Below are 14987 nucleotides of genomic sequence, written 5' to 3' on the forward strand. Positions count from 1 at the left end.
ATTCAGTTGAGGTATTATTATACTTATTGTATAATATTCTAATTATGAAATATTTTTAGGAATTTTTACATAAGAGATTTAGTTTTATATAGAAAGACTCGTGCTGAAATCGCGCAGCTCTTAATTTAATCACATATATATTCGTATCTTCTACTAAATTTAGATCGTATTATCCACTTGCGAGTCTTGTAACTGCGAGGTATATCCATTAGTCGTTCGTTTTGTACTCCATACTTTGTGCCTATTGTCAGTTTAATTAGAAGATTGTCACAATGACACTATCGTGATGCGCGTAATCGCGGCGCGGCGCAACGCTCCGAACTCTTTTAGGTTCCGCCACAGTTCGCGTGATCTTTGTCAAGGTAGTCGTCTCTTGGCTTTCGCGATAGATTCATCATTTTTGCATGTGCATACGCCATCCTTATTTGTTAATGACGACTGATCCAATAGGATATCGATTCATTCTAATGTAGCCTTTACTTTATTAACAATCGTGTGCACATTTATATTTTTAAAACTTTAAATTATTGTCAGTTTATTTTATACATTTATGAAATACATCTCTAATCAATATTTCGCAATACGAGTGATAATTTGTCATTTCAATGTTTAATAATTATAGTTCGTTTTTTTTTATTCACGCGCTAAAGTGATTTAAGTGAGTAAAGAAATCATCAATTTGAAAATTTATATCAGCAGGTAAAGGTTGTTCTCTCTAGATATTTCAATATTGTAACATAAATGTAAGTAAAAGTATAAGCTCTCAAAAAAGAAGTGCTCATTTTGTCTTTGCAAGGATATCTACGTCATAAAAATTTTATTATTTGTGATATTTTTATAATTTACGGACAATGAAATAATAAGGGTACTACTTAATATTCTATTTATACATTTCTTAAAATGTATGTTACTTAAAATTTAATTTTTATAAATGTTTTATAAAATTGTTTTTATAACATATTTAATCAGAAATTATTTGAATAACATCGATTTAAGAATTCTATTATAATTCCTGGGAAAAAATGTTATATATGGACATATTTTATATATAATTATATATTGTATATAAAATAATTGTATATAAAATATAGCAATTTTTTATACATATAATTATATATAATTATATATACATTTTTTCCTGGGTTTTTACTTTCAATTTTAGCATATTTTTTAATTTTCTTTTATTGAGTCCAGAATGAGTTTAATTTTATCTAAATATTTTATCAAAATTTATAAAAATTTGTCGTACGACAAAAACGCACAAATGTAACTCTTACGCGGAAACTGCCGTAAATGTAGATGATTTGGGACAGTGTTAGGTATAACTTGGGACAGTACTTTTGTTAAATTCAATCGTGATATCCATTCATGAGTCTCTAAAGAGAAAGTTTAAATTTTTTATTTTCTTTAATGACTCATGGATAGATACTACAACTGAATTTAACAAAAGTATAGATACATGCTGTCCCAAGTTATCTGCACTGACCCAAGTCATCTACATAATCGGATTTAGTAACATCCGTAGTTATAACTCTCAAAATGTATATACTCGTTTACACGAAACGGTTTTAAATTTATTCTACGATGAAATAAAATCTAATTGTATAATTCTTTGATTGTTATCTCTGGTGAAAAAATTTCGCTAAAATTATTCTATACATTTTGGAACATTTTAATGAAACTGCTGAAAATTTGCTAAAATTTCACTGAAAATGAATTTTTCAGCTAACATATTGAAAAATCGCTAAAATTTCTCTGAAATTTGGCTTAAATTTTACTGAAAATGAATTTTTCAGCTAAAATTTAAAAAAGTCGCTGAAATTAAACTGAAATTTTTTTTAAATGCTGAAATTTTTGGTTGAAAAGTGTTCCAAAACATGATATCATTTCAGCGAAATTTTTCCACCAGGGATAAGCTCGTTGCATTCAAGATTAGCATATATGTATGCTCCTTGCGTTTACACGGTCTTTTAAAACCAATTTTATACGTCTACTTCATAATGACTACGTTTACTTGGACATCCTTAATCGAGTTTAATAACATCTGTACTTAGAAACTAGCTAATCACAGTCATTTCATTCTTTAGAGGAATATCTATGATTGGCCAATTTCATAATTACGGATATTATTAAACCCGATTAAGGGTATCCGTGTAAAAGTAGTCAATATCTTCGCTATCGGATGTAGAATAACAATTATGTTGAGATATTACAGTACAAACGGTCGTTTATATATTTTACGTTAATTATAGATATAACTACTGTCATTACTAAATCAACCGTGTAAACATATAAATTGATAGAAGCATTGTTAAAACATCATTAGAAGATTCATTTATAATTTCTTTTCCAAGATTTCGAGAACGAAATATTTCTTCGACATATTTCATCAGATTCATTGTGTAACAAGATGACTTCGGAGGGGACCTCAAATGATCTAAGTATAGCAAAATGGGCGCCAGAAACGCCTACTGTCCAGGAAATCATTCACTCTATGCAAAATTTCGATACGTCGGACTATGCTGTATTCGCTGGAATGTTGGTTGTATGTGGCATCGTTGGTATTTATTTCGGCTTCATAAAGAAGTCCTCAGGTGAAGATGAATACCTGGTTGGCGGGAGGAATATGAGCACATTTCCAATCAGCCTCAGTTTGCTAGCCAGTTTTATATCAGGTATAAATATATTTCGTATTTTGTTCTACGTACGTATTATTTTTTTCTATTGCAAATAAATTAAAGCAGGGAATGGAAAGTTATTTTTTAAAAGTAACAAGTTACGGTTATTCGTTACCGAGTCAAAAAAGTTCAATAAGCTACCATTACTATGATTTTTAAAAGTAACTCCGTTGCACACACACACACACACACACAGTTATCGTTACTTAAAAAATAATAAATAATAATTTTTCCGTTACATTTTAAGATCAGTTTTTAGAATAAGTGCTAAATTAAAATCAGTTTAAAAAATGTATTTTTGTAATATTCTTTATTTAAATGTTAATAAAAGCAACATGCAATAATGACAGTAGTTTTAGCTTTAGTTTTTGGTTTCTTCTCTTCAAAACATTTCGTAATTCTGAAACTTGTAAAATATGCGGCAAACTGAGGTATCTGTCCGATATATATCACACAGAAGTGTAAAATAATTCCTAAAATAATGGCCTATTTCTCAGCTATCAAAAATCGCTGCAAGAGCGCGGGCGCTGTGTATGGCATTTGATAGCTTCTTCTTTTTCATCTTTGTATGGCGTATGCCTCTATATGTTGTAGCGATTTTGATCAGTAACGAAATCGAAATAAAAAAAATGTTAATAAAGACGCGATTGTCCCAAAAATGTCACCCTTCCCCAAACACTAGAAGCCTGTGCCTGCATAAGCTCTTATATCCCAGATAACATTTCGTCCAAAAGCAAAATAGTGTAATTTATTTGTTAATACTTGTTGTCGTAATGTTGCCATGATAATGGCAAAAACATTTGCTAAATATAAAATTTTGCTTCCATGTTGCCATAATTTTGTCAAATTAACATTTGTACAAGTACTTTTAATGATAAATAAAATTGCTCCAATTTTGCCGAAATATTGCCATAATCAAACACTTTTACCACAATCGTTGCCGCAAAGTTATTGTAAAGTTACTCTACTATAGTTCGTGTGTTTCTTTGCTTGCAATGTTGCATCAAATGAGGACTTACTTTGTTGGCAAATTGCTTGCAAAATTTTTAAGCAAATTATCAGCAAAATGCCGACAAAATATTATCTGGGTAGTATTATTAGTTATATATGATATAGTTATTAGGTCGAAAATGGAGCTTATTGCGCTACTTTAGTATATCTAGAGCTTTAACATCCGCCTCAGCCGAGAGACCTCTCGAGACTAATAGCAGTTGACATACAGAGCTGAGTATTTTAGGAATTATTTTATATTTCTATATGACATAGATATCTATTAGACAAATATCTTAGTTTATCACATATTTTACAGATTTTAGGATTATGAAATTGTGCTTTTAAATAAAAACTTACAAAATGAAACTTTATTCAGCAAATAATTTATTGTATATAATTTCCCCCTCATCGTATCGTCGCGAGAGAGCCAAGTCTTAATATTTGTGTGAATACAATATATATATTCAATTCTACAATCTACATACGCCAACTAATTTTCAACCTTGTGAAATGTTATCCGACTGATATTTTTTACAATACATTTTTCAATATTTTAAAATGCTTATCAACGTAAATATAATATAATTAAATTACATGTCAATTTAATTTTATAATTTATTGATTTTTATAATTTTTGATATAATTTATAATTTTATAATTTTTATAAATTTATAATTTTATAATTTATTGATATAATTTATTAATTTTTGTTTTAAAAAATTCTTTTTTTACGGAAATTATATCATATAAGTTGGAAGCCGGGAAAAAATATTTCATATATAATCATATAAAATTATATATAATTGTATATGAACAATTAAACGCAGTTACAAGTTACCAAAAAAAAGTAACTTGTAATTGTAATTTTGTTACAATTAACGAGTTATTTCCATCCTCTGAATTATATTGTATGTGTGTGTAAAATTTATACATACAAGCTATAACATTATTTTTTTAATATTTATTATTTATTTAATTTATTTATTCTTATTAAATATACAGAGTGTAAATAAAGATGTGAAATAAAGTGACAACTTCGGGGTCGAGCTCCTCCCACCAATACATGAAAAAAAAGGTTCGAACAAGACGAACTCGAACTTGAACCGAAACGTACGTACGTGTATTTGCGATTAAATGATTGATATTGACGAATATAATTAAAAATTTTGTTTATAAATAATTGCGCGTTGTCCTCCGCGCTGATTCCTATATATAGCCTTTTTATTTTGATTTTAATTAATATCTATTATTTAAATATTGAGGAGTCCATAAATAACAATTGAGTTGACTATTTTGAAATGTTAATATTAATTTTTTTCAATTTTTAGCTAAAACAAATATTCGAAGTATTTCTCACTTGATTCAATACACGCTTGGACACGTTGGGTCGCACTCTTTCAAAGATCTCAGGGCAATTGCGAATCGTGTCACAAGCATCAAAGGGTGCATTCTGAGTTACGCATGAAGCGCATGATACATTATTTATTCTTATTGTTTACCAAATAATAAAGAAGGATAAAATGATACATCATGCGCTTCATGCGTAACTCACCCAAAGATGCATTGGCGTAATATGATTGGCGATTGGAATTTCATAAATTAAAATCTTTAAATGTCCTCACAGAAAAAAATCTAGAGGATTTAGATCGGAGGATCATGGGGGCCATACAACTGGTCCTGCAAATATTTTAAGCTATGTCGGTAACAATAGATTTGCGGACACATATTCATAACGAACTTTTTTTCATGTTTTAGTGTGGGAAGTTCAGTCCCGAAGTTTATTACCTTATTTTAATTACATCCTGTGTATATTTATAGTATAGAAATTTTTCATCAAATTATTAATTGTTATTACGACATTGCTATTTTATTTTTAAATGGTAATAAATCACCAGATTAGATAAGAAGATAACGAAGTTGTAAATATGCTGTCATTTACAAATGCTTCAAATGTGACAGTGAAATGTACACATTAAATGGATTATATAATGAAATATATAAGACATAAGGGTGAGTAAAAAGTCCCGGACCGATGAAATATCTCGAAAACTAAGCATTTTCGAAAGAAATGTCTCCAACAAAAATTGTAGGGTTTTAAATGATCTATTCACCGATCTTATCAGTTTGATCTTAGGTAGCGTCGCTACCTTTATCAAGATCAGATCAAGGTCACACCGATTTTTTTTAAACGGAATGCCCTATTTTGATTCCAGAATCTAATACCCGATGTCGAGAGCTTCCTAAAACACTCGCAGTACTAACACTTCTTGTCAGAGATTATTTAATTATTCAAAATCGAGAAAGAAAAAGTTGGACAAAGTATTTTCCGTATTTACTTATGTTCGCCAAAAACTATAAAGCTTATTGTCATGAAAAACTGTATATATATTATATATTTAGAGTAATTCCACGTTCTTCATAATTATGATTTTTTACTTATTATATTTAATTAATGTGTAACAGGTATCTCGTTATTGGGTACACCAACGGAGATTTATGTACACGGCACAAGTTATCTATTCCTTTGCTGTACGATAATCTTTGTCACCCTTGTTACATCCGTCATATATTTGCCAGTTTTTCACGAGCTGAAACTCACCAGCACTTATGAGTACCTCGAAAAGCGTTTTGATAAAAGGATAAGGCTACTAGGTTCAGTCTTATTTTCCATCGGTATCGTGAGTAAAATCAGAAATCATATCTGTATAAATCCTGCTATAAATATACATCTTGATAATGTTTTATTTAGATAACTTGGCTTCCAATTGTCATCTACGTACCTGCATTGGCCTTCAATCAAGGTATATATTTTTCAAATAAAAGTTTAATAAAAATTTCATAAAGAATTAATCCAATAATTTCTAAATGTGCACAATATTAGAAACTAATTGTATGTTCATTATGTATGCATAATTTTAACTCGTTAAAAAAAATATCGTGCAAACATGAAATTTGTTATAAAAAAAATTATTTTGAATTGTTCTATTTTTAGTTACCGGAGTAAACGTACACATTGTTACACCTTTTGTGTGTATCGTTTGTATATTCTACACTTGTGTGGTAAGATAATTAACTTTTTTAAAAAAATGTTAATAAAAACAAATAGAAGGTCCAAGAAAACAATATGATGCGAATATTCAAATTTAAATCAAATGTGTATCTGCGTACATCTTATACTTTCCTTCTTTATTTTTTTCTAATATAAAAAGATATTTGATTTTTATTGAATTACACATCACATAATCGATCTTTATAATACGTATTTAGACAATAACTTAAGACAAATTTTGGTAGAAATGAAGATAAGAGAGGCATCTCTAATAAGCTTGAGATATTTCAGATTGTATAGATTGTAGACCGCAATATTGTAGACGCAGGATGCAGAACGCAAAAGTTGAAGTTCACCCAACTTCCTGCGTTCTAGAGACTCTAGAAATTTGCGTCCTGCGTTCTTATGTAGATCGGGTTTTATACTAAAATTGCAGTGTTCGAATGTTGGAATTAGAAACTCATGATCTACTGATATTTAGTTTTAAAGAGAGAATACATTATAATTGAAATATATTATAATTGAAAGTATAACACGCAAAGAAGATAAAGTTATAGAAATTGCATGTTTACTTTCTTAATTAAAACGTTTCGAATCAAAATTTAAAAAAACTTTTAATTCTGAGATATCATATTTCTATCAATCATGCAATGATATGTTAAGATTAAGATCATTGAAAGTGCCTTTCTTTATCTCCATTTTTACCTAAAATCTTTATCTCCATTTTTAGCTTTTTTATTTATTATAATTTTGTAGAAAAATATTTTTTATTTAGGGTGGTCTCAAGGCAGTAGTATGGACAGATTTCTTTCAGACTTTCTTGATGTTCGGCTCCATGTTATTAATTGTAGTCAAGGGAACAGCGGACGTTGGTGGATTGTCGCTGGTAATTCGAAGAAATCTAGAATCGGGAAGACTCGAATTTCCTGCGTGCGTGCATTAAACAATAATATCTTTAATTGATAATAGTGCATTATACATTTATTTTTAATTTGAAATAAATGTAATAATAGGGCATATAAGAGTCAATAATATTGACTCTTATAAAATTTATTGACTCTTATATGCCCTATTATTATATTTATTTCGTATTATTATCAAGAGTCCTTTATTATCATTGTTAATTTTTATTTTTAATTTTTATGTGTTATTTGCATTCTATGCACTCTTTGTTCTTTCTCTCTCCAATGTTCGGACGTACATTCCATCTAATTTTAGATCAAGAAAGCGTTAAACTGGCGTCCCATGAGTGGAAATTTATAACGGAACAGCGAGATAAAAAAAAAATCACGACCGTAGAAAACAAAAAATAGAGTAATGATTGCAGAATTATGATTAGTCGCACTGTTCCGTTCCGCTGTAAATTTCTGCTCATGGGACTCCAGTCTTACTGTGCACAGTGTCATTAAGAGGATGTGACAATAGAATTTAACGGGATTTATCCGTGCATGCATTATAAAATAAACAGATCTTGGGAGATTTCCCTTTTACAAGAAGAGATCAATAACACATAAAAGACATCTATATCGCGCATGCGATAGTGAACACCAAAATTTGTCACCCGAGCTTGATAAAGATTCCACTTTAAACGTAAGAAAGCAGGCATCAAGTTACGCAATAAAACATAAGATTCATAAAATAAACCCGTTTTAAGAATGGGACGTCTGCTTATCGTTATCCAGCATTGCACTCACGATCGGCCACGATTTCCTGTATTCTATAGCTGTAAGAAATATCGTAAATCTAGCGATAATTATATTTACTTTTACGATATAACAAAACTTGTCAGCCACCAATATTTGTATTGTCACACATCGCTTGGAGTGGGGGAGACGATATCAAGATAACAAATATAATAATGAAAAATATAATCTAATTAATTACTTGTTTTTTAAAATTATTTTTAAAGAAATCTTATCTCGATTTATATATAATCTAATTAACGTTTGGTGGTGTAATATTATTCGCATTTGAAATGATGGAAGGAAAAGACAGAAAAAGGGATGTATAATTAAATACATGGGTAGAGCTATTTTTACTATTCTTTTAATGATAGCGTTCTTTCAATTTTCAAAGAAAGAGAAAAAGGATAGAAAAAAGGAAGGAAATGAGGGAAGGAGCAAAATGTATATAGAATGAGGCAGGAAAAAGAGAGAGAGAGAGAGAGGAAGAAAGAGAGTATTATCGTTACAATAAAAATATATTAGAAAGATACTAATTACAATTTAAAGTATGATTATTGATTAATAGGATGGATTGGAGTCCTTTGACGAGACACACAGTTTGGGCGCTTACTATCGGTGGCTTCATACATTGGATACAAATCTCCGCTATTAATCAAAACATGATTCAACGATATTTATCACTTCCTACTTTACAATCAGCAAGAAGGTATTCTATTTTAATAAGTAAACTTTTATATATATATAATAATATACACTGCCCAAAAAAATTATGGCATAGAAAAATTGTGGACAAAAATTAGCCAACTTTGACTAACGATAACTGCAAAAAATTATCGTAGAATGTATTTTTTTAACAAATTAAAGCTTGAAATCTCTACTTTAAGATGATATGACCAGATTTTAAGTTTAATGCACCCCTGTCACTGTTAACTCTCAAAATATGAGAGTGTGTTTGTCATATTGAAAATTGCAAAGTTTGACGGAATATATGGACTTTGTAAATTTTTTGGAGGAATACCATTTACAGCAGCGTTAAAGTTCAAACTTTCCCCTTCAATTTAAAAAAAAAAAGTTGCTGCGATTTTTTTTCGCGAAGTTACGCAGTACTTCACAAAGTTACCCTCACATTTTTGACATATACTACCAACATTACCTGCATTACCGGATATGCACCACGACGAGGTTGCTGGATTTTGCACATCGTGTTTTTGCGTGTGTGTAGATTTTGCACATTTATTATTATTGATTTATTATTATTGACTCATTACAAACATATACACAAACGCACTTTACGTGGGCGATCCTGTATACGTTAGTTTGAATACTAATACATTATTGTAAACATTAATTTGAATAAGTCTAGAAACGCTCAGTTTTAAGTAGGAGGAATTTTATGTTTAACATAGTAATGCACAATCTTTCTTAAGGATGTGTGGGTCGTATCTCAAAACATTACAAAAAATATAAAAATTTCATTAATATTTTAACGTCAGTTTAATGTATAATGATTTTTTTTGTACTGTTTGCGTATGATTTTAAATTTTCTGTATATGTGTGATAAATTTTAGAAACATTTTTGTTGCAACATTTCAAATGACATATTGCAAAATCCTTTCAGAATTGTTGCACTTTAAATATGAAAGGTTGAAGCCTTTCTGAAAAACGTTTCGTGACAATCAGTGCTGTATGTGCTCCTCCTGTAATAGACATCCGTTACACAGCTAGATGGGGAAGAGGAAAGGGAAAGAGGATATTCACATATCAGAATAAAATCAAAATAAATTGGATCCAGAAGTTCAGTAAATCGTCATTTAGATACGTGAGTCTCTTCTTATCTAATTATGATAATGGGTTCATGACCGTGAGAGAGGGTACTTATATCTGATACTTATATTTCCTTATATTGTTGTTTATACTTGACTTCCTTAATGAATAGGAAGTCAAATCCAGAGTTGAAACATTTGCAGTTAATTTAATTAATAAATACATTTCAATTATTTATTAATTATATCTTATCGTCCTATAATGTATTGCTAACATACTTAAACTACGAATATTCGTATAGGCAATTCATTTTATATTCAATTTTTTTCAATAAATATTTAAACATTTTATTATAAAAATTATTCAAAATGGTTTGGCATCATAGCTTTCGATCTTATACATATTCATTGTTAACTAAAGAGAATTCACTGTAAAGAAAAAAGATTGAAAAAAATGTTTCATAATTCTAAAATTTAGCGATTTTAGTGTTTAATGTTAAAAAATGCTTGAATGTTCATTACGTGTAAATTCCTCCTATCTAAAAAACTAAGCGTTTCTAGATCCATGTTCATGAGAACTTTTTTAATATTTAATCGATGGGGAATACGCCCTTAGAATTTATTCATTTACATCCTGTATTAGCATTACCACTAAAGCGCTTCAATTATTTGTGGAAAACCATAGAATTTATATACTTTAAATTTTCGAAATTTAATAATTGCACGCATTCCCTCCCACGCTGACTCTTATTAGCCTTGAATATCTTTGTTATTATTATTTTAAGATTGAGAGTCTGTTCTAAACATTTATTTTTATATTTTTTAAATTTTCACTTCATTTTGACACGTTGTTTATTAGAATCGTTTAATGATATTTCAACATTTTCAACTATAATAATGTTACAAAAACTATATATTAGTAACTACTTTTGCAACCAATTTTGCGATATTTTTGCGACATATTCGTAACGCAAATTGTAGATATTAAAATGTTTTTACAATTTTGGTCTAAAGACAAATGTTTTCTTGATTTTGATGGTAATTAAAAAAATTTTTTTAATTGATTATGTATAGTAAACTCAAAATACAATGTAATTTTATGTTTGGAAAATTGAACTTGTATGAATGCAACAATAGTTATACTTAATTATTATGGTCTATCTATTCCCGATTTTTTATTAAGGTTATATTATAAATTATTATAGTTATAGTATTATAATTATTATAGCTATATTATAAATATATAATTATATCATCATATAATCAAGTTATCATAATATAATAATAATATAATCAATGTTTTTAATAACTATGCGTTTTAGAGCACTTTGGTGTTTTATGATCGGCGTAACAATGCTGATACTTATGTGTGGATATTCTGGCATGTTGATTTATGCTTGGTATCATGAATGCGATCCCCTTACGACTAAGGTAATATTTATATTTATTTAGCTTTCATATTCAATGTTAAGGCTGCGATTAATTACTGATTACATCTATGTGCAATACAGTTAGCACGAGCCAAGGATCAACTATTACCGTTGTTAGTTATGAACGTTTTAGGAAACTTTCCGGGACTACCAGGTCTCTTCGTAGCTGGTGTATTTAGTGCCGCACTTAGGTAGATATACATGTTTATATACATATTTGGTAAATATTCAGAAAAGAGGAGCCATCTCCAATCACCTTGATTTTGATATATGTTGCCAAGTTCGATAACCTGACCCAACCCTTATCTGATTATGAGGTGGACCTCGGTCGCGTGGAAAGTCGTACACCCCTAGACAGACAGGGAAAGGTCCTCTCTGATTCCCTCTCCCTCTCCCCTCCTCTCCCCCCTTCTTTCTTCCTTTTCCTCCTCCTTCTTTTTCTCTTTCATCCCTCCCTTCGCTTCACCGTTCCCTCTTCTCTCTTCCTCTTCTGCTCTTTTTTTTCGTTCTTCTCCTATTCTCCCCCTTCTTTCTCGGTATGTATATTTAAAAAATTAGTTTGAGATCTCTTTCTTCCAGTTCATTATCAACCGGTCTAAACTCCATGGCAGCCGTGGTGCTGGAGGATTTTGTTAAGCCCTTTATGAAGACTCCTTTTACGCCTAGGGGCGCTGATATCTTTATGAAGTTGACGGTTGTCATTTTAGGAATAATTTGTGTTGCTCTCGTTTTCGTCGTCGAGCAGGCGGGCAGTCATGTATTACAGGTAAACATGGAGTCATCAGTTAACAAATGCAAATTAATCTTCTTTTCATATTTGAATGTTATAGTTGTCCATAAGTCTAGGCGCCATTACTAACGGACCATCCTTTGGCATTTTCAACATGGGAATGTTATTACCATGGATTAATGGCAAGGCATGTGTTAAAGATAAACTTTTTTTATATTAACTTGATGAAAATTATATTTAAATTCGTTGATGAGAATAAATAAATAAGTGATTCAATTAAATTCGACAGGGTGCTCTAATCGGAGGAATAGCAGGTTTGAGTTTCATGGGTTGGCTTATTCTTTCTGCTGAAGCAGCTGTCATGAGTGGAAAAATTAAGTTAATATCAAAATATTATGTATATCAATACATGTGTATACAATATACAGTGTCTGCTGGTATCTGGATGAAATTATCTAGATAATTTAGATTAATTAAATGGCTCCAGTTTATCTTTTCCTAATATTTATATTATCTTCATATATGTCTTAAATAAAAATTGTTTGTTAAATGGTCAAACTTTGGAAGCGTGTCAAGAATTCATAAACTAAGATAAAAGTTCTTTAGAAATATGCTTGTTTTTCCTCCGTTTTGGGAAAAATCGCCAAAAGAGGCAAAACATAATTTTCGGAATATTGTCTAAGAAGCGGAATATTATTGTTTCCATGAATAATTATTTTAATTAACGGATACCGCACCGATGACCTTGACTTTGATATGTTATCACCCTGAAAATCTTCAAAAGATTGTAAGTAGCTGTTCGTTCAAAAATCATTAACAATTGAAGTTTAAAAAATTGTGTCTTATTTCTATTTATAGAGCCTTAAGATTTGGTTTCAGTTCTCCGTAGCTCTTTGGCATTCCGGAGCTTGGACGTAACAAATAACAATAGTATTCTAGTAAAGATGAGATGAAGCCATTTATTTAGATTATTTAAATAATTTCTCTAGATTTAGATACCAGCAAACATTGATAACACAATTAATATTGCATTTTGTTATATTTTGTTATTCCCTTTAAAGGAATAATAATATTACGAATGTTCCGTGACATTTACGCTTTTACAGATTCGATACGAAACCCGTAACCACAGAAGGATGTACTTATTCATTTCCACAAGTAGAGAATTTATTATTATCTGTACCACCAGATACAATTTTGAACAACGTTGGAGAGTAAGTTAAATAATGTTAATTATACATAAAATAACTGCTAATAACTCTTAGATATTAAATTATTAATAGTCATTAATTATTGAAGTTAGTGCTTGTCGCTCCTGATTTTTGCATAACTTAAACCTTTCATTAATAAGTTAGAAATGGTTTTTCTTTTAAAAATTATTCCACGTTTTACTAAGAGAAAGTTCATTTATTCTACAGAGAATTACATTTCGTGCATTTGAAATGTTCTTTAAATATTTGTTAATGGCTTTTCTAAATTTAGCAGTTTGAAAATTCCACTATTTTGAACATTTGAAAAACATTTTTTATTTTTGTATCAAGTAATGTAGTAGCTATTACATTTAATAGGGAACCATGGGCATTGTTTCGGCTCAGTTATCTTTGGTATACCATGACTGGTGCTTTAGTGACTATTAGTGTCGGTCTCATCGTAACTTTGATTACCTCCGAAGATATTGAAAAGTTAGATCCGATGGTCGTAGCACCATTTATAAGAAAATATTTAAAGACTTCAAAGAAAGATATTACACACGAAGAACTTCAGCAAATCAAGGTTATTATTTTTTTTATTAAACTACATTTTATTATTTCTTAGCTAAATCCATTTTGATTAATAACTACGTTCTGTTTTGCATGTAAAAGATTAATAAGAAAAATTTAACTATTAAATTAAACGTAACTATGTTATATACATATATGTGTATATAAAATATTACTTTATATTAAATAATGTATTATTTAATATTACGGTACATATTATTTAATGATTATTAATACAAAATTTGATTTTTTGCTTACAATTAGGTTGCAAAGTCGAAAGAAATGATAGCGTCTTGTACTATTAATGAAGATGATAAATTATTATCCCAAGGAATTCAAGGACATGATATAATAAATAAGTAAATATTAATATAAATTTTAGTTTTCAATGCTAGAAATGTTAAAAATGGAACATGAGTTTGTATTTCAATAATACCGACTTGTATATAAAAGAATCGTATTTAATTATAAAAAAGAGCTTTGTACAAAGTTTGTATGTACAATTCCATATATTTCTTATATGATGTGTATCAATTGTAAACATTATTGTGAATTTAGATAAATAATATATATATGCGCGTGTATATATATATATATATATATATATACTGTATTTACTTAAGCACATTATAAATAATAAAAAATAAAAAGATATTTAATAATATTGTTTACTCTTTATTGTATTATCCTGTAAGAAGTATATAATAAGTACATATACAAATATGTATACATACTTCAGTTTTTTTTAAATTATTGACGATCGAAAAAGTTCTTAAAAATTTTTGAAAAAATTTATACGAATCGAAGTACATTATAAACAAACATTGCTTCTCTTTTGCTTTATCCGTAAACTTTTAATTTCGATGTTTATGAATATTTCTAAAAATTTTTATACATGA

The 14987-nt window shown here is 29.2% G+C and overlaps 1 protein-coding gene across 5 annotated transcripts; it reads left to right on the forward strand.

The window, feature by feature from the left end:
• Window positions 1–153: 153 nt before the first annotated feature.
• On the forward strand, window positions 154–14451 carry LOC108768072 (sodium-coupled monocarboxylate transporter 1). Of its 5 annotated transcripts, none has more exons than XM_018518346.1 (15): window positions 154–705; window positions 2355–2675; window positions 6135–6349; window positions 6421–6472; window positions 6664–6731; window positions 7496–7650; window positions 8971–9111; window positions 11491–11599; window positions 11680–11789; window positions 12178–12364; window positions 12429–12515; window positions 12618–12706; window positions 13435–13542; window positions 13897–14101; window positions 14353–14451. In XM_018518346.1, the coding sequence occupies exons 2-15, from the start codon at window positions 2411–2413 to the stop codon at window positions 14449–14451; spliced, it is 1890 nt and encodes a 629-aa protein (XP_018373848.1). In that variant the 5' UTR covers window positions 154–705; window positions 2355–2410. The 5 variants fall into 5 exon arrangements, with proteins under 5 accessions (XP_018373848.1, XP_018373828.1, XP_018373857.1 ...); XM_018518326.1 differs by having other exon boundaries at window positions 154–699; XM_018518355.1 differs by having other exon boundaries at window positions 154–699; window positions 2394–2675.
• The last annotated feature ends 536 nt before the right edge of the window (window positions 14452–14987 follow it).

This window comes from Trachymyrmex cornetzi, unplaced genomic scaffold (genome assembly GCF_001594075.2).
Source record: "Trachymyrmex cornetzi isolate Tcor2-1 unplaced genomic scaffold, Tcor1.1 scaffold121, whole genome shotgun sequence".
Lineage (NCBI taxonomy): Eukaryota > Metazoa > Arthropoda > Insecta > Hymenoptera > Formicidae > Trachymyrmex > Trachymyrmex cornetzi.

Excerpts from the sequence above, each read along its gene's own strand:
- LOC108768072 (XM_018518346.1), top strand. The coding sequence starts at position 2,411 with ATGACTTCGGAGGGGACCTCAAATGATCTAAGTATAGCAAAATGGGCG. Across the intron at positions 9,112-11,490 it reads ACTTTACAATCAGCAAGAAG|AGCACTTTGGTGTTTTATGA; the intron begins GTATTCTATTTT and ends TATGCGTTTTAG. Across the intron at positions 11,600-11,679 it reads GCGATCCCCTTACGACTAAG|TTAGCACGAGCCAAGGATCA; the intron begins GTAATATTTATA and ends TGTGCAATACAG.